Source organism: Salarias fasciatus, chromosome 18, assembly GCF_902148845.1.
Source record: "Salarias fasciatus chromosome 18, fSalaFa1.1, whole genome shotgun sequence".
NCBI lineage: Eukaryota > Metazoa > Chordata > Actinopteri > Blenniiformes > Blenniidae > Salarias > Salarias fasciatus.
Genome location: NC_043762.1, coordinates 17,319,294 through 17,337,763, shown reverse-complemented (window position 1 = coordinate 17,337,763; position 18,470 = coordinate 17,319,294). Strand labels below are relative to the sequence as shown.

Below are 18,470 nucleotides of genomic sequence, written 5' to 3'. Positions count from 1 at the left end.
ATGCATGCTTGATTTGGTCTAAAGTTGTGGAAAAACTCTAAGCTCCACTCCTGAGTAAAGTCTGACTGAACTGACAGTATCCTGACTGCGTCGGTCTCGAACAGCATGTAGTCTGCAAGTTACTCATGGAGCTATAGCTGGACCACGTGTGTAAGCCCGGGAGGGAAATAATAACTCATGAATGAACATTCAGAGCATGAAAGTGAAGCTCCTCTTCCAAATGGATGCGATGCACTGTTCGCTAAAAACGAGTGGGGAAACATTTGTTTTTAGCATGTGGATGCTACGAGGCCTGTCATGACAACCTTAAGACATGCTAAGCAAGGGCTAGCAACACCAGGTGAAGCCAATTAGCAATCACGGACTGAATAATTAAGAAAAATAAACACATGTGTACGTTACAGACGGGTGTCGCGGCTGTATTATTCTTCGTCTGTCATTTGAGCTGAAGTAAAAACACCGCATACAGCCAGGCCTAAGCTAGTAAACAGATGCTCCGGTGTAGTGAGAAAGAAGTGAGAGCTTTAATCCGCCTGAAGAGCGGCGAAGGAGCCGCTCGCACCGCCGCGTTTCCAAACACTCACCCAGGACGAAGAACGGCAGCTCGGTGTTTTCCAGGTCGTCCACGACCACGACGTCTCCGGGAAAATCGTTCCTCACGGAGAACAGCAGCTTGGGCTCGGAGGCCGACGGACTGTGCATGATGCTCAGGTCGTTCTCCCTCAGAAACGGCAGCGCGGACACGGTGACGCTCTTCATCTTGCACTCGGTGTCCTGGCTCTGGTCCTCGTCCCCGTTAAGACACCGGACATCGGCGGTGTGGAAGGCCAGCAGGAGCCAGACGAGCCCCGGTAGCAGCGGCAGCAGCAGCCCCATGTTGATGCTCGCCATCTCCGTCTCTCCGCTCAGCTCTCTGCCTTCCTTCAGTCGCTCAGCCCGGCGGATGAGAGCGCGAGTGAGGAGGGGGGCGAGCACTCCGCCGGCGGGCTCTCGCAGTGTGGGAAACAAACGCTTCTTGTTTCTCTTCCTATGATCAATCGCTGGATTTCAACACTGAGCATGTGAGCGCGTGTTGTAATGCCGATGAACCCCTTTACTGCAATTGATCGACAAACTCTCCAAATGACTCTCTAATGGCTGAACATAGATTGCCAACAGGATATGCACCCTCAGCGCCCTGAGGTTGTCCTCTTTCAAAAGTAATTCGATTTTGTTTGCTCTTTTATTTTTTTACAGAATTGCATATCATTTGTTTGTGATCCAATTGAGCGTCTTTATCAGCTTCACTTAGCACCTGCATGGACATCCGAAGTTTAGATAAAATATTGTTTAACTCCTAAGAAAAGGGGATTTAAAAAAAAAAAAATGCCCCGTTTCAAGCTGATTCCAATGAATGGCTTATTATCCGGCCTCTGCAGAGCTTCATGATGGCTCATTTGTTTGAGTCAGGGCAGTGATGCTGTGGCGTTTATGCAACCTTGTAGGATTTATGTACAAAACTCACTGTGAAAACTTGCTTGACAGCATCTGTCATACAGAACCATGTTAATTTACAAAATTACTTTGATTGAAAAGCAAGGCTACAGCAATCTGTTAACGGAGACGTTAACAATGGCATCTGAATAAGTGCTCACATTCACACACAGATCAGTGATGACAGCTGCTGTGTAAAGTGCTCAACCTTCATTCAGAGAAATTTGAGGAAGTTTTGACACGCTGACAAGCAAAGCTGGAACAGCTGATGATCGAATGCCGGACAACCTATCGTGGAAGCCAAAATCTCCTTCATTGATTTAAATAAAATAATAATAATGCAAAGACATTGATACAACAGGCTTTGTTGGATTTTTACATGTTGGCAAGTACAACATGTCTGAAAGTTGTATTGTGGGGTGGCTGTAGTTCAGTGGGGAGAGCGGTCGTCCCACTATCGGGAGCTTGTGAGTTTGATTCCTGTCTCCCCCTGTCTGCATGTCGAAGTGTCCTTGGGTTCTGAAAATTCCAGCAGAGAGAGGAGAAAAAGCACCTTCGTGAGGGAAGGCTTTTTCTGTGTATATATAAAACACTATTGACTATTCCAAGTACTGTATTTCAGAGGGCTGGATAAATATTCCAAGTACATTTTGTCATAAACATCCTCAAACTGGAAAGGGAAAGTGAACATTTCACGAACTTTGTGTGATTCAACTTTAGATGCAAACAAAACAAGCTTGCAGCATGTAGCCTACACCTGTGTTTCACTGTGAAATACCAAAATGTCTTGAGCAAGGCAGTGAACCCCACCCTGCTCCCAGTGGTTGGACAGAGCGCCGTAGAATGGCAGCCACCTCCATTGGTTTGTAAATTTCTCCGTGGTGAGATAAATAAAATCTAGTCGATCTCAAGCAAAATTGAACATATTGACCTTTGTTCAGGGAGAATTTATAGCAGTTGTGGTTTTCACATAATCAAGTGGCCGCTGTCTGACTCAACAGACTTCAAAATTGTCTTCTCTTTCTTCTCCCTTTATTTTTAATGTTGCTACAGCAGAAAATATTGACATTACCAATGTTTTCCCCCCTCCTCTGTTCTTTTCCCCCTTTTTCCTGACGGTTTCATCCTCAGTAACCTTTTGGCTAGATATAAATCACTAAGGTATAACTGAACGAGAAAGCAAGCCTTTTTCCTATTTTCACAACTTTTTCCCCAGTTAGTCACTCACTGGAAAAAAAAAAACTCATTTCAGTTGGACAAACTTTATTGAACAGAAATAGAACAAGACAGCAAGCGTAGGAAATGTCAATTCAGTGTGTATGCACATAAACTGATGAAGAAAAGAAGAACGATCTTTCATCATATCACTTGAGTGGGTTTGCATGCTGAAGATTCTTGAAGCACTTTTGAGTGAGAATAGTCAGAACACACGTAGACTATTACAACAATCTTTTTATTTCATCATTAAACAGATCAGCTTTGGATCGCATTCAGGCTGTCCAAAATGCTGCTGCAAGACTTTTAACAAATAGGTTACTCTTCATTGGTTGCCAGTAAATTTTAGAATACATTTTAAAATGTTACTTGTCAATTTGAGAACACAACAAAGTCAGGCCCCTCAATATATCACCAACCTGCTGAAACCTCACTCTTCCCACAAGTTTAGGTCAATAGGTCAGAAGCTCTTCTTAGCCACACACACACACTCGATTTGAAACTCATGGGGAGAAGGCTTTCTGGGCAGTGGCACCAAACTCTGGAATTCCTTCCACTGACTCTACACAGCACAGACTCTGTTGACTCTTTTGAAAACCAGCTGAAGACTTTCTTACACAGGATGGCTTTTAACCTTTAACTGTCAACTAACTTGTTACATTTCATCATCGTATGTACCATTAAGTACTTCGTGTTTTTTTTTCCTGTGAAAGGTGCCATATAAATTAAATTTACTTACTTACTTGTAATAGCTTTTTTAATTATGTCTAATTTTCAGAATAAAGTGACAAAGATGAATAAATGAAGACAGGTCATGGTAATGAACTGTAAATTATACTGCGTGGGTGTACTACCAAGCATGCGTTTTATTTTTCCCTTTATTACTGTAATTTGTGCCATGACCATTGACCATAAACCATAGATATTTAAAGTGAAGATGAATATGCCCTGACCTATGCTATACTGTTGATATGGTCCTTTCATTTAGCTGCGTCTAAAGTGGAACCTTGTTTACTGGCTATTTCTATTGTAACGAAACACACTGCGATTGCTTTGAGCTTTGCAACGCCTGGCAGCAACACTGCAGAAATCACACATTGATTTTATACACAGAGAAATAGCAACTTATCGCTTCCAACAAATACTGTCAGATTTCAGTCTGTAAACTCTAATAATACACTCGAAGTACTGTTTTACAAAACAGTGTTTCAGATGTAACCTCAGGAAAATAGTCTCCAAATCGTTGCATGTGACAGTCAATCAAAGGCTCAAAAGTGAGAGGCCTTTTGCTGTCATGAAGAGGCTGAAATTAATTCAGCTAAGCACTTGAAGTCTTTAAACTTGTTAAACTCAACTACCAGCTTGATCTAGAGGATGTATTCTTTTATCCATCCATCCATTTTCAAAGCTGCTTTAGCCAACTTAGAGCTGCGGGGTGCTGGAGCTGATCTCAGCTGACTACGTGTGAAGGCAGGAGAGTTGCCAGTCCATCACGGGGCAAATGCAGGGAAATGGAACATCAGAAACACTTCATATTTACGAGCAATTTAGTGTCACCAATTCGACTGACATGCATGTTTTTGCATCCCCATATGCATGACACAAAAAAGTACCTGATTCAGTCCCAAGAAGATCCTGGTGCGAGTTTAGCGTGTTGACTATTAAACTGTGCAGCCCAAAATTATTTACATTTATGCTTTGAATATCAGAAGAGGAAGAAAACTGGACTTTGAATGTGGTATATGATTAAATGTTTATTTTGAATAGGCATGAGATTTTTTCAAACCTCATTCCAAAGCCTGCTTGGACAGCAGCCATGACAAAGACTTCTTTTTCAAGAGGATAATTTTTTAGTTTATATTTGCTGTTTGTCGTGTCAGCTGCATCAGATCCATTCAAGGTCTGGGAAAGCGTTCGCCAGTGAAAGCCAGTGAAGGACCAGAAAATCCAAGCAAGCAGTTCCAAACCACTAAAATGCTCTGGGGGAAAATAGATAACCACAACCTCAAGTGTCCATTTCTTGCGAAGGACCGTGCATTATACATAATCATCTTGTCCTCTTTTACATGAAATCATTGATTAGTGCAGCTTGAGCTTTCCAAATAATACATTCCAGAGAGCATTGACATTATGCATGCACATTGACTTGAGTCTTTTACAGCATGTTCTCATACAAAAAAGAGTGTCACTACAATAAAACTGACAAACAATTACAGAGACAAACTCAACTGAAATTGCACTGAGAGTGATATTTGCACAGGGCTTTCAGAGTCTAAATCCCTGGGCTGTTTTGTTGACCACACAATTGCCATTTGGATTGGGATGCAAAGCCGTAAGAAAAGAAGATTGTGTTTTCTGTGTCACTGCTGTCCATTTAATATTTAAGCAGCTCTGTGGTCTCATGTTAACCGCCATTTTTCTCTCTCCTTTTGTCCACATCAGAAAGAAAATGTCTGCAATAGGGCAGCGTTTTAAGATTGAACCTAGCAATTAAATAATATATACAGAGGTGGATTTGAAATGGCAGCCCACAGTGAGAAAAAAAAAACAGGGTAGCAGCCAAAGAATAGGTAGAGTGCACAAAATCTAATCTGAATTATTTATTGTTCCTCAAGACACTGTTCAAAGTCGTTTTTCGAATACATCAAATGATTTTGGAAATGCCTCTCTCCACAATATCTTTGCTGTTTTGTAGTTTTTGGTCTTTTTTACAGTTCATTTCATAGAAGTTCATTTGAAAGGCTTAAAAAAGTTGCTCAGACACAGTGGCGGCATCAAATCAACTGTATTTTGTTTTTGTTTCTGTCTATAGAGGTCAGGCACCCACCTCAATTTTTCTCTACATCGCCAAATTCCATAAAAAACGGCTCTTTGAAAAATCCCAAATGTGCCAACGGTACATCAGCACATCTTACTCTCTAACAATATTCGAAAACCATGAGCACGCAGTGTTCACGAGTGAGCTTTCACACGTTCTGATGACTGCATTATCACAGTGAAAATATTCATCTAGAAACCTCCTTTAACTTTGATAAACCCATTTGTTGAATGCCGTAGTTGTAATGTGAGTCTTTTGTGAGCACTTTTCTAAACTTTATTTCCAACCTCGGTTACTTTCATTGATACATGACATGTGCTTTGCAGACATATTCTTTAGAGACACTGAAAAGAAGATTGAGAAGTCAGTCAAATTTGTACAATACAAAAATAGAAAATAAGGGTTTTAAGCCTCTCAATGCTCTAAAATGTATCCTTTTTTCTATTTTCTGGCAAAGATCATAATTGTTGTTGTTTTTTCCTTTAGTGGCGCAATTATTTACAAAGGCTATCTTTGATTTCCACTTTTAATGAATCAGGTTGTGTCTAAATTTACTCGATGTCTATTTTTCAAAAAGCAGAGTGCTGTTCATTTTGGCCTGTAGTACCAGAGCTGTTGACTTTTGGGTTATTATCATAGAAGAAAAAAAAAACATTTAAAAATCCAGGGTTGAGGGTTTCAACCTGTGAAAGTGTTTCTGCTATCCTGACTTCTGAAAATGTGCTCAGCTCAGTCTACAGGATAATGGCCCAGCCGTCATCCTGGAGGTAGAGGAGCGGAGGCGGCTCACGCTGGAGCATATGGTTTGATCATGACTTGGAGGTGGTACCCTGTTGGCCAGCGAGCAGAGAGCTGTGGGAAACTCGGAGGAGGCTGATCAGCAGGTCGACAGCAGCAGCAGTTAATGGCAGACCCAGGGGCTCTGGTGAAGAACAGATACAGCAGTGAAACCCGGAGATGATAAGCTTCTCAATAGGCATGCAGAAAGTATCTCTGGCAGCCCGCTACGTGTTTATATACTGAATGTTTATCTGATTATGCAGCCTGCTTGACACAAGAAAAGTGTGACATTTATATAGGTATGTAGGTCGGTAGGCAGGGGTCCAAGCTACCATGTAACAGCAAGCATGTAACCTGTCCGATTCGTAAGCAAGCAAGTCACACCTGGTTTCACAAACAAATAAAGGTCAAATTAATGCTGAGGTTTGAAGCAGATGTTTAATCACATGACATGGTGATGCAGAGATTTTCATTCCTTTGTAACACCAAGATGATCCACATGTGATTGTGGACAGGGGAGGCTTCTCTGAAACTTTCTTTATTTGACATGAAAGAAGAAATGGAAGTTTTTTTTTTGTTTGTTTGTTTTTTTTTTCAGAAAAGTATGTTTCTACATCAGTGCCCATGTCCAAAGGAAAGAGTGATTTGAGTGAATTCTGGATTATGCATATTTCCAGTGTGTGTGATCACAGTGCAGAAGGAAATAATAGCAGAATAGGTTTCCGTGTGTGTGTTTGTGTTAAACTGTGTGCAAATAAACACTGAAGTGTATGTAAAGGGACTGTGCGAGTGTGCACATATGTGAAAGCGATTGTACGCGAGGCAGAGATGAAATTCCGATAGATTTGCTCGCATGAGTTCTGGGTCGCTGTCGATAATCAAAAGCAGTGAAAAAGGGTGGAAGGGTGTGTGGGAGAGGGGGAGGGGAGGCGGCAGAAGAAAGACAGTCAGTGAAAGTTGAGAGGCAAAAAAAGAAAGAGAGAGAAAAAAGAGGGAAGGGAAGAAGAGAACACATATATCAGGAGGCTGTGACTAGCAGGTGCAGGGCTGGCGGGGAGGGCAGACCAAGGGCCTGATCAAGAGAAAGATCTCTCTGTTTAATCTTGAGACTGTTCCCGTTGCCAAACTAGTAAGGCTCTGGCCCGCTGTATGGGTTGTTCTGTGATCAGGAGCAAGCAGATTCATCTTTTCACTTCGTTCTCCCCTCAGCCTCTGCATGGGCTGCAGAGTTGATTACAGCTTAGAAAACGCCTTTGTCATCACACTCTAGAAGCCCAAACAACTGGCTCAAATCACACTGCAGCAGTTACAGTTGCAGCCGCTCTAAGTGCTCCACATGTGATATAAACGTGCCACTTCAGACACACTGGGCTGGATTACACAGAGCCTTTCAACCCACCACTGGTGGATCGCAAAGGCCTGAAATTGGTTGGTGTATGTGAATACCCGTGTGTTCGTGATGGCAAAACTCGCAATTGCCTGCACCTCCAATCTGGAGCAGAGGATCAGAGTTGTTTTTATCATCTAAAACACAAAAAAAAAAAAAAAAAAAAGATAATGACACAGGCAAATGCAATGCGCCTGCTGTTTTGTTAACAAACTCTTGTTTGTTCATGTACATCAGCTACTCTGAAATAGTTGGGATGGAATACAAAATGTCACACAACACAACTAGTGATAGGTTCATCTTTTAATTGAAAACTCCTTTTTTGAATGTGCTTGCAGTATTTTTGAACATGAATGTCTTGTTCAGCAATGTAAGAAAAAAATATTGCAGTGTGTGAAACATTTTAATAATTCCAGATACAGTTTTTTTTTATCATTGTGAATTTCAATAGTGTTAAGATCAACAAAATCACAAATTATCATCAAGTCAAGAACAATTTTGGTCCTCAAAGCTGCAGTGTCGCTCTTCATCAACAGACGCGTCTGCACTCTGAACCACTGCATGCGCCGATGGACACTTCCTTAAAAATGTCCATGAAGAATTGTCAGTGCAACCCACAAACAAGTTAGAGCTGTAACAAGAAATAAAGAGGTCATATGTGCACACTTCAAAAACCCTGCCTCTTTTCTGAACTGGTGCTCATTTAAAATGGATTTTTTTTCCAGAAGCTGTGGATGCTATGTATTGCCGCTGGAGATCGTCCTATCTGCGGTTTAAAAGGCTGCATCTTTCATGATATGGAGTTGTATTACTCTGCACCTTTTTAGAACTCCATAAACTGTGGCTGTAAGTATCCCAATGTACCAAAGTATCACAACCAAAAAAAAAAAGACAGATGGATGGAGTTTTGCCAGTCGCAGTTATTTACGGTGATGAGAGGTTCACAAATATAAAATGTAAAACTGTGAAGATTAGAACGACTAGCAATACATGGATTGTGGATTGTAATTTATTTGGCACAATATATACATTTATTGGCTTCGTATGCATGTGTAAATAGGTTATGTTTCACTTGTGACATTGATGTTAGCTGTGGTTATTCAAATGAGTCAAGTTAAATGTTGTTTTAACATAGAGTGGTCTTGGTAAGATACTTGATGGAAAGGAGCCAGTTACTGATTGGCTGATTTATTTATGGATAGAAAGAAAAAACTGACCTGGTAAAACAAGAAGCAGACTTGATAAACAAAGAAAAAAAAAAGTTACCATCAGGAAAAATATTATTTTCTGCTTCATGACTGTATGACTTCCCCCACTGCACATGAAGAAAATGAGACCAAATAAAAACCAGGGGCGTTGCAATCAGGCTTTGCTCAGCAGAATATTTCCCAGTTTAGGGTTAAACGTAACTCTTCAGATGAGTAAGTTATTGCTGCACTCTGCAGTTTTGCAGTCTTTCCATTTATTTATTTATCTTAAGCCACTGAATCAGTGAAGCTCACAACTTACAGTCCTGAGTCAACCACAGAAAAACACAGTTTTGGGTCACTGCATGGGCATCCGAAATGAAATATGAACTTTCTCGAGAATCCATTCGTACAATATTTAGCCGTGTGTCAAAATGTGACAGCGCAGAAATGAAACGGGAAAATATTTGTTGAATAAAGGACAGAATCGCAGTTTGAAAGTCAGAAAGTCTCATCATTACATGATCTTCTTTCACTGTTGACTGAGCACACAATGGCTGTAAGTCATCCACAGATGATCACTCTTAACTCAACTTCTCCAACCAGCCAACTGACTGCAGTGTGAGCGATTTCCATGGCAACAGGGGCTGGTTGGCGAGAGGAATTATCATAAGAAAAAGATACTGCATAAACCCCTGGCTAGGGAAATATTACGAGAGCTTTTCTTCTCAATGAGTGATCTTGAGTATTCCGAGTGGGAAAAAAAACACAGAAAAACATTTGCAACCTCTGCAACGACGCTGCAGTCAATCCGGCCCTGCTGTCACTTTATAGCCTCTCCAAGAAAGATTTCTTTATTATGCCAGTGATACTGAATTCACGAAGTGAAAAAAAAGGTTGAGAAGTGAATGAGACAGTGCACAACTTCTGTGTTATAGGATTAACCAGATTACAAGAAAGTCATCACTCACTCACTCCCTGACATTCTGTATGACTCCATCTGTGGAATGCAGTCATTAATCTTTCTATATGAAGCACTTTGAGAACGCATGTTATTGCTTTTTCAGACTTCACAGTACAGCAAGGTTCCTGATAATATTTTTTTCATCCTTTGCCCAGCCATGCACTGATAAGAAACATGTACATCCAATCAAACGGGATTGTGTGGATGTCAGACCAACCCCTAACTGTGAAAGTATTGATTTATGTGTGAAGCATTGGTCAAAAACACAGCATAGTGCAGTGCGCATGGTTATATTGTTTGACATTGAAGAAATGACGGCTGCAAGTGTTTTATTTGCAGAACATTGCTGAGCATTGCGTTTTTCAAGGCTAAACATCTGATGTTCTACAATACATACAGTACCTGTTGTTTGTGTTTGCCATCCACTGTGAGGTTGTTATGAATGGTTTGTGATTAACGATATCAGATATTTTTTCTTTTTTTTTTAACTTGACTCATTTCTATATATTAAAAAAAACAATAAAGCTAACATTTTGATGCACATATGCATATTCAAACCATTTAAAAGTATAACTATAATGTTTCCTTACTGGTAAATGAAGAAAATCCAAGAGAGACGGAGATATACTGATCAGCTTACATACTGCCATTTCATTTCCCCTTAATGTCAATAAATAAATAAATAAATAATTAAATACCGGTCACTTAATTTAACCCTTGGTTTAAAGGATTTTTTGGTGAAGAGTGTCGTATGGAGTTATGAAGCCTCCAAAATGAAGCTGTGATTTTCACTTGACAAAGGCCACTGTCTGTACCGTCAGTCAGTGGATATCAATATGATCACCAGATGTCAACATGGCAGTGTTGCTGCCACAGTTCACTATCACTTCCAACGATCCAACTCACAAAAGAGAAAGAAAAATGAGTCCACCGGGGCTCTGAGAGAACCAAATGCCATTTGTTCTTTGCAGAAAACATCTGGCTGAGACAAGAAAAGGTCACTTGGTAAAAAGTTAATTCCACACTTGAAAGGAAGATGCCTTACATGCAGAGATTTTATCACTAAAGTGACACAGCTGTGAGAAATGCCCCAAAGCATGTCAAATAAAGCTGCTCAAAGGATTATTGGAGATGACATGAGCTCAAGACCATAATGGAAGAAGACTCAGATCACGGTGGAAGCTAAGAAGAGGGACTAGGTTAGTCTGAGTCTGAGTCTTCACAGCACACTGAAGAACAAAACAGTCATTTCATGTTGTTCCTCAAACTCAGGATCCAGAAGCAAGGAAACAGTACGCGGGACAGGAAGGCTACAAACCATCCAAGGCATCTGCCAGGGCTGGTAAACTTGCTGTCAAGTGTTCAGGTTTCCTTTCATAGCTAAAATTAGACACTTGGTTCCTCTGTCAAGCAGCGTGGATCACCTCCAGAGGCCTGCTGTCAGACTAACTTATGCATCCATGTTGGGGGCAGCTTGACTGACGCTACCAGCTTCCGTGGCTTGTGTTTACCCCGGTGGAACCAAACTCTTTTAAAGACATGAACAGGAGGGAGGAGGTTAGTATCTGCTAAAAAAAAAAATATATATATATATATATATATATATATGTTTTTACTTTTTTCTATATGTTTTCATACCTGTTATGATTAATATTCCTTCCTATATAAAATGCTGTATATATTTAATCAATGCATGATATTTTTATCACTATTTACTTGGATCACTGGAGGAAATATTGCTCATTTTGTCATAGTGATACTGATTTTGACATAAATTTAAAGGGTTCCTGAGAACGGATTTTCTGTGACCAGTATTGTGCATCCAGTTTTGCTTTAGGCATCTGACCAGGATGCCCTTCAGACACTTCCCCTGTGGAGGCATCCTGACTACATCCATTTGGGAAAAAGCCCTTGGGTCAAGCCTGAAACCCACCAAGGCTAATGAGGAAACACCCGGGGATCCTTCAGCAGAATCCAGAGGAAGCGTCTGGGGAGCCAGATATTTTACGTATTTTTTTCTTATCTTGTTTCCACTCTGATTCACAGCCATTGTGAGTCACTAAAACAAATGAATAGACGCTTTGTGCTGATATCATTAGAGGCATTGTCAAGCTCAACAGGAGTGTTGCCTTGCATGATTAATGAAAAGTGTTTAATGACTCAAACTTTGCTGAATTATAAAAGATGAAATCAATACAGTCTCTGGGTTTCAAAACTGTTTTCGTCCATGGTTCTCTTCAGTTTGAGTCGACATAATTAAATTGTATTCTATTTAGACAATTTTTTTGACTTTGTGAATGTTTCTCCTTTATTTGCTTTACATTTGATTGGAAAATCTCATCTGACATTTATAACCACGGCTGGAAGAAACCGTGCCCCTCTCACAAAACCACAACAAGAAGCGCACTTTCAGAAAAACTGAGCCATATTATTTCTGCTTTTTCACCACTTGCCAAGGCACATTTTTGCTATAATGATTCACTTACTGCACAGTATCTGAAGTGTACTCCCTGAACTCATCTCAAATACATCTGTTCTTGTCTGCTGCCTTTTCATTAAGTCCCCATGACTCTCACTGTAAAACCAACAAGGCCTCAATTTTCCAAGGCTTTATATTTTTTTTTTACAAGATGTATGACTCCGACTGCCCCACTTATTAAAGAGGATTTAGATATTACAACAGAAAGACTTTCATCGGGATAAATGAAACACATGAAAAGGAGCTCTTGTTGGTCTTGGGCGCAGCATGCTCTCTATGCAGCATTAATTTCATTCAACCCGAAAAACCACTGACTGTTGTGAAAGCGCACAGCTGTTAATCGGGTAAGTAGCGTTTGTTGGAAGGCTTTGATCTGACGGGCCAATTAAATGTGCTTTGTTTTCTTTACAGATGTCCACAATGCACACAGTAGGTGCAGCATCTCCCTCCGTCGGTTCCACATCAACAAGTGCGCCGTCGCAAAGAATCACTTATTGGAATCAGAGCTCTGTGGCCCAGGCGGGCGGCGTAATGAGCAGATTTGATCTACGATATTGTGTAATGTGGTCGTCGATAAATATTTTAACAAATTCTGGTGATGGATAATTTGTTAAGGGCATTAATTATTTATCGACATGTGCATAATGAGCCCTTCTCTTTCGGAATAATATTATATCACAATGGCCTGTGAGGATTTCGTGTGAGGGGGGTAGGGGAAGCGTGTTGTGAACACCTGAGGGATGAATAGGTGTGGAAAGGCTCCTGTGTTTCAGCTTTACACACCATCATCCTCAGCAATGACTCATAAGCAATAACATTTGGTTCTTTCCTAAGTCTTTCATCATATTGTCAAACAAAACACAAGAATTGGAAACAAGGTAACTGGAGACCAGGAGATGGATGGGGATTGTTGATGAAATTTGTCTGCATTTATGCTCTTGACATATTTCTGATATCAAATAAAATAGAATACAAAAGATTAGTGTGCATGGTGGCAGTTCAAATTATTCTAATTTGATTTATCTGATTATGCAAATATTTGCTTTGTTTATGAGAAGCTAACAAAGACTGATCACTGGCTACATTTTATGCATTGTAACTTAAAACCTCTTAAAAAAAATAAGTTGCAAATAGCTTTTAATAGACACTGCATCTCCAGGTTAATGTGGATATAATTAGCACATCTTAATCTTGGCTGCCTTCACATTAGAGATAGGACGATGCTTAGCAGAAACAAGCAAGTCGTAGATGGAGGTTCACGTGGAGATTCTTTCTTCTTTCTGACTGACTCAGCATCCTCTAAACCATCTAAAAAACAGTCACATCAGGAGCCATTCTGATACAGTTACACAGGAAGAACAGTGTCATTTTAACCATAATTAAAATAGTTGTCTGGTTTACTTTAATATTAACTGCTATTAACTTTGAATTACGAATATCACTTACAAGCATGTGGATTGAGTAAACCCAACTCACAGACTTATCTTATTCATAAACTGATCCATCCATCCATGTTCTACAAAATAACATCAATTCAAGAAATAAGGAGCCATAATTGTCATGAACTGGTGGGACAGAAGCCAGAATCTTAATACATTTTTTTGTTCCTTTGTACACACATCTATTCCTCACACATGGTGAACACAAACTAGGACACCACCCTGCTATCAGTGGTTGATTTACAATCTTTGGTGAGATCGGCATGACACACTCTTCATTTGCCCATCCATCCATCCATCCATCATTGGGTGAAATACAGGTTACAGCTTGGACAGCAGGCTAGTAATCTCTCACTGTGTCTTTCTCTCTCTCTCCCTTTTCACTTCTTGTACTCCTCGAGTAGAAACACGCACAGAGCCACACCCAAAATCTGCAGTTATACTGGATGTGTGAAGCCATAAAATCACGATTCACTGTGTTTTATGAAACCAAGAACAGTAACTTCGATTGAGCATTTTTAGCATTTTCTTGGTGCAGTGTGTTTCTAACTATTTATTGATTTGGTCGATCATTCAGTGCTTCCTTCTGAAAGTAAAACTGTAACTGTTGCAATAGAAAGACTGTTGCCAGGGTAATAGAGTCCAGCAGGGGAGACAGCTGAGTTCCTTACTTTTTCCACTCCTCTTCTATACAGAACAATAATCTATTCTTCTCTGACCATAGGCCACATCTCTGAAACTGAAAATACTCTAAATGCAAATTATCTAAATGTATATCAGAAAAGCATTTACATATGTCACTGCTTCAACATTTCTAGAACTTTCATACAGCTAGGAAGGCTGTGCATTCCATTTTTTTGCATTTCAAAAGACAATATTAAAAAGGGTCAAGCAACAATTTAATACTGATCATACTGATCATAAAAGAGCTGCAAGAAATATGCTCGTAAAAATACATGCATACCACAATTTAACACTGCACTGATTACAGTCAGCTCATGCAGACATCCTGAACTCGCTTCCATAAGCCTGACACTTCCCCAACATTATCCGACCCTGACCTCCAGCTGACCTTAATACTGATCTTTTATACTGAACAGTGTCAGAGAACAAACTCTCCCAAAATTTATGTTTTTAAGATTGATTATATACATTTTCGGTCAGATCTCTCTAACATGTACCCACTGTGGTCTCAACAAACTATCAAATGAAATTGAACACACACCTACACCACTCTAGAAAGATCACTGTAAGTGGAATTGGTACTGCTCTTAAAATGTAGGTTTCACACATAAAGCAAGGCAGATACATTCACTAAGTCTGATACAAAATGTCCGAAGAACATTTTTAACAAAAATACATTAAAACAGCCAGACGATATTGACACAATACATTAAATTAAGACTCTTTGGGATAGACAAAGAAACTGCACTCAACAGCAATTAGTCTCTCCAGTATCAGTCTGGTGTGAAATATGAGGTATGTTACACTTTAACACTACTGTTCGCTGAATTATCATTTTTGAGCTCACTGACATATTGTGCAGGCTCATTTTACTTCATTAAGCGAGTCTGCCAAGTTTCACAAACCTTTCTACTTCCTTCCCACGTTCGTCCTTTGCAAAAAAAAAAAAAAAAAACTTGCTTACTCCCCAAAGAAACATTTTCTCATCTAATAGAGGTAGAAAGAACAAATAGCTGGGTTGAACTAATTACTGTAGGAAACTAGCCAAAACATCTCGCTCTCTGTCTGTACTCTTACTCTCTCTCTCTCTCCTTGCTCTTTGTATATGTGCGCACGCACACGCACACGCGCGCGCACACACACACACACACACACACACACACACACACACACACACACACACACACACACACACACACACACTGACTCCCACAAAAAAAAAACAAAAAAAAAAACACACTCCTCTACTTGAGTTGACTTTCTCTCTGGAGATGTGACTGCAGGGAGTGTTTCTATATGTCAGCTTTGCAAGACGGATGGTCGACATCTGCCACCCGGCCTCTCTGGACATATTACCTGAGACACCAAACAATAACCTCCACACACACACACACACACACAAAACACACCGAGGCAGAGGCCTTGCCTGGCCTCAAACGGGCCTGCCAAGACCTGACCTTCTAGTTACGACCATGATCACCCCCATGGGCCCGGGTGGCATCTGGCAAGGTAATGTGCCTCTGTGGTTGTGTGTGTGTGTGTGTGTGTGTGTGTGTGTGTGTGTGTGTGTGTGTGTGTGAGCGTTCTCGTATTTCTATCCTTGTTGGGGCCAAATGTCCCCACAAGGATAGCAAAACGTGGAACGACGTGCCTTGTGGGGACCTTTTTCCGGTCCTAAGTAGGAGAAACAGTATTTTCTTGACCATGTTGTTGTTACTGAAAAAAGTAAAAGTGCAAAAACATTTCTTTAGGGTTAGGCTTTGTTGTGGTGTGGGTTAGGGTTAGGGTAAGGGTCAGGGTTAGGGGCTAGACATGAATGGGAGTCAATGGACGGTCCCCACAAGGATAGAAATACAAGACTGTGCGTGTCTGTGTGTGTGTGTGTGTGTGCGTGCGTGAGCACAGTGTGTGTCCTGGATCATGCATGCTTGTATGCCTGCTTCCCTGCATGCTAGCATTGGCTACTCTGTTTGCATGTGTTCCCTGCGTCCTCTTGCTTGTGTTTGTGGGTGTGTGTGTGTGTGTGTGTGTGTGTACGCGTGTGTCTATGTGTGTATTGTTGGCATGAAGAGCAATGCCACAAGGAGCCCAGGCAGCATCAGAAGGGCCAGTGTGCCCCCAGAGTTTGACCATCTGTGCGTTATTGGTTGTCATTAAGGTTTCTAATTCGGAGGTGTCTTGGGGATTAGCCAAACGAGGGCAGAAAATGTCATTACGCTGTTCTTCCTGCGGAGCTACCGTGGCCATATTTACATATTTATACACCTTAATTGTCTTTGCCTTGCTGCCGTGACATTGAGGCAGCCTGAGTATAGCGCTAGAGGTAGAAAAAAAAAAAAAGTAGGGAACAGAGAGAGAAAGAGAGAAAAAAAATCATTTTTCGTTGATCAGTGAACATATTAGAGAATAATTTTAATGAATTTCAGAAATCCTTATTGGAATATGCAAACAAGTAACGACTAAGAAAAAAGGGGGATTTTTTTTTTTTTTTTTTTTTTTTTTTTTTAATGTTCCAAAGTGTACAATGATTTTGCTCTGGTTCAAGAGACTTTCCATGTGAACGGAGCATGTTTTCCCTGTGAGTGTGTGTTCTCCACAGATTACCCGGCCAGCTCCCTATTGTCATCTGACATGCGTTTAAAGTTAATAGGTAAATGAGCGTGTGATTGCCTGTCTGTCTCCATTGTCCCTGTGATTGCCTGGTTATGTGTCCACGGCGGGACAATCTCCCGCCCACAGCCACCAGAAGTCAGATAAAACGAATGAACGGGAAGGTTTGTTCATATTTTGTGACATGTTTTATGAGGGCTTCAGTTATTTATTTGCAACCCTTTCATTTTATAGCTTTAGCTATGGTACACATTGTGTTTACAGTGTTTCTGAAGCTACAACCGTTCTTATAAATGACAGCCACTGTTTTCTCTCTCTCTCTCTCTCTCTCTCTCTCTCTCTCTCTCTCTCTCTCTCTCTCTCTCTCTCTCTCTCTCTCTCTCTCTCTTCTTGCTTACTGCAGCACCAACACTGATAACTGCTCCTTCCAGCACCACAGTCAGTCAGCCCAAAGAGAAGCTGCAAAGGTAAAGACCTTTTCTCATGGCCTGCGCCTTACAAAAAATGTACACAATTTAGAAATTTTGAACGTTTTTCTTTTTTCGAGATGTTCTCATTGCGGTTTGGTGAGGAACACGTCTGCAAACAGCCAGATGGAGTCATGGTGGCACCATGTGATGGTCACGAATGTAAACATCTTGATTGTGTAAGACATGAAACACTAATTTACATAGATAGAAAATGTACATTATTTCAAACGATGCTGCCCTCTGTTTCTACACAGGCTGCTTTGTTCACAATGAAAGAGAGAGAGAAGAGAGAGAGGAAAAAAAACAGGTGTGCCTGCTTGTTCTGTTTTTAATGTAATTAGAGAAGAAGTAGGCTTCAATGCTTTTACAGGGTATCCACCATGGTAGAATCACACTTGTAATGTGTCGACGCTCGGAAAGCAGCCCACAGAGGTGGCAGTGAGAACGAGGCATTACAGCCGCTCTGCAGTTTAACACACTCATTATACCACGCAGATGATTATGTGTAAACCCCTGTTTCAGGAGGTGGAGGCATCTTCTCTCCCACAACAATAGCTAATTTTTTTGATAATAAGTGAAAGTGCAAAAGGAGAAAAAAACAACCTCTGCAGATCCAAAAGTCAGCATAGAATGTCTGCAGCTCATTTTTTTTTTTTTTTGTTGTTGTTGTTTTTTGTTTTTTTCTGGTTAACTTGTGCAGTTTTAGTGAGCGCTGCCAGTTTAGATTAGTGGAAGGCGAGATCTGACTATCCGTCAGAATACATAAAGTCTTACTCCGTAGACAGGCCGTATAATGACAGGAAAAAGAGTGTGAAACTTAGGACAGTTCACTACAAGAAGACTGAAGGAGAAAATCGTCTTGTGTTGACATCCTCAGTCAGGGACACAGAGCTGGATGTTTCGAATGTCTGTTGGAATTTGGATATTGACTGGCGTATTCACATTACGCCATCAAATAGACTGG

At 40.6% G+C, this 18,470-nt stretch overlaps 1 protein-coding gene across 1 annotated transcript in view; it reads right to left on the bottom strand.

Moving 5' to 3' along the window:
• Positions 1-949, bottom strand: part of astn1 (astrotactin 1) — a 337,883-nt gene extending 336,934 nt beyond the window's left edge. The window contains 1 exon segment of the mRNA XM_030115287.1: positions 585-949. Within this exon segment, the coding sequence (XP_029971147.1) occupies positions 585-891 (307 nt within the window). The 5' untranslated portion in view covers positions 892-949.
• Positions 950-18,470: the final 17,521 nt, after the last annotated feature.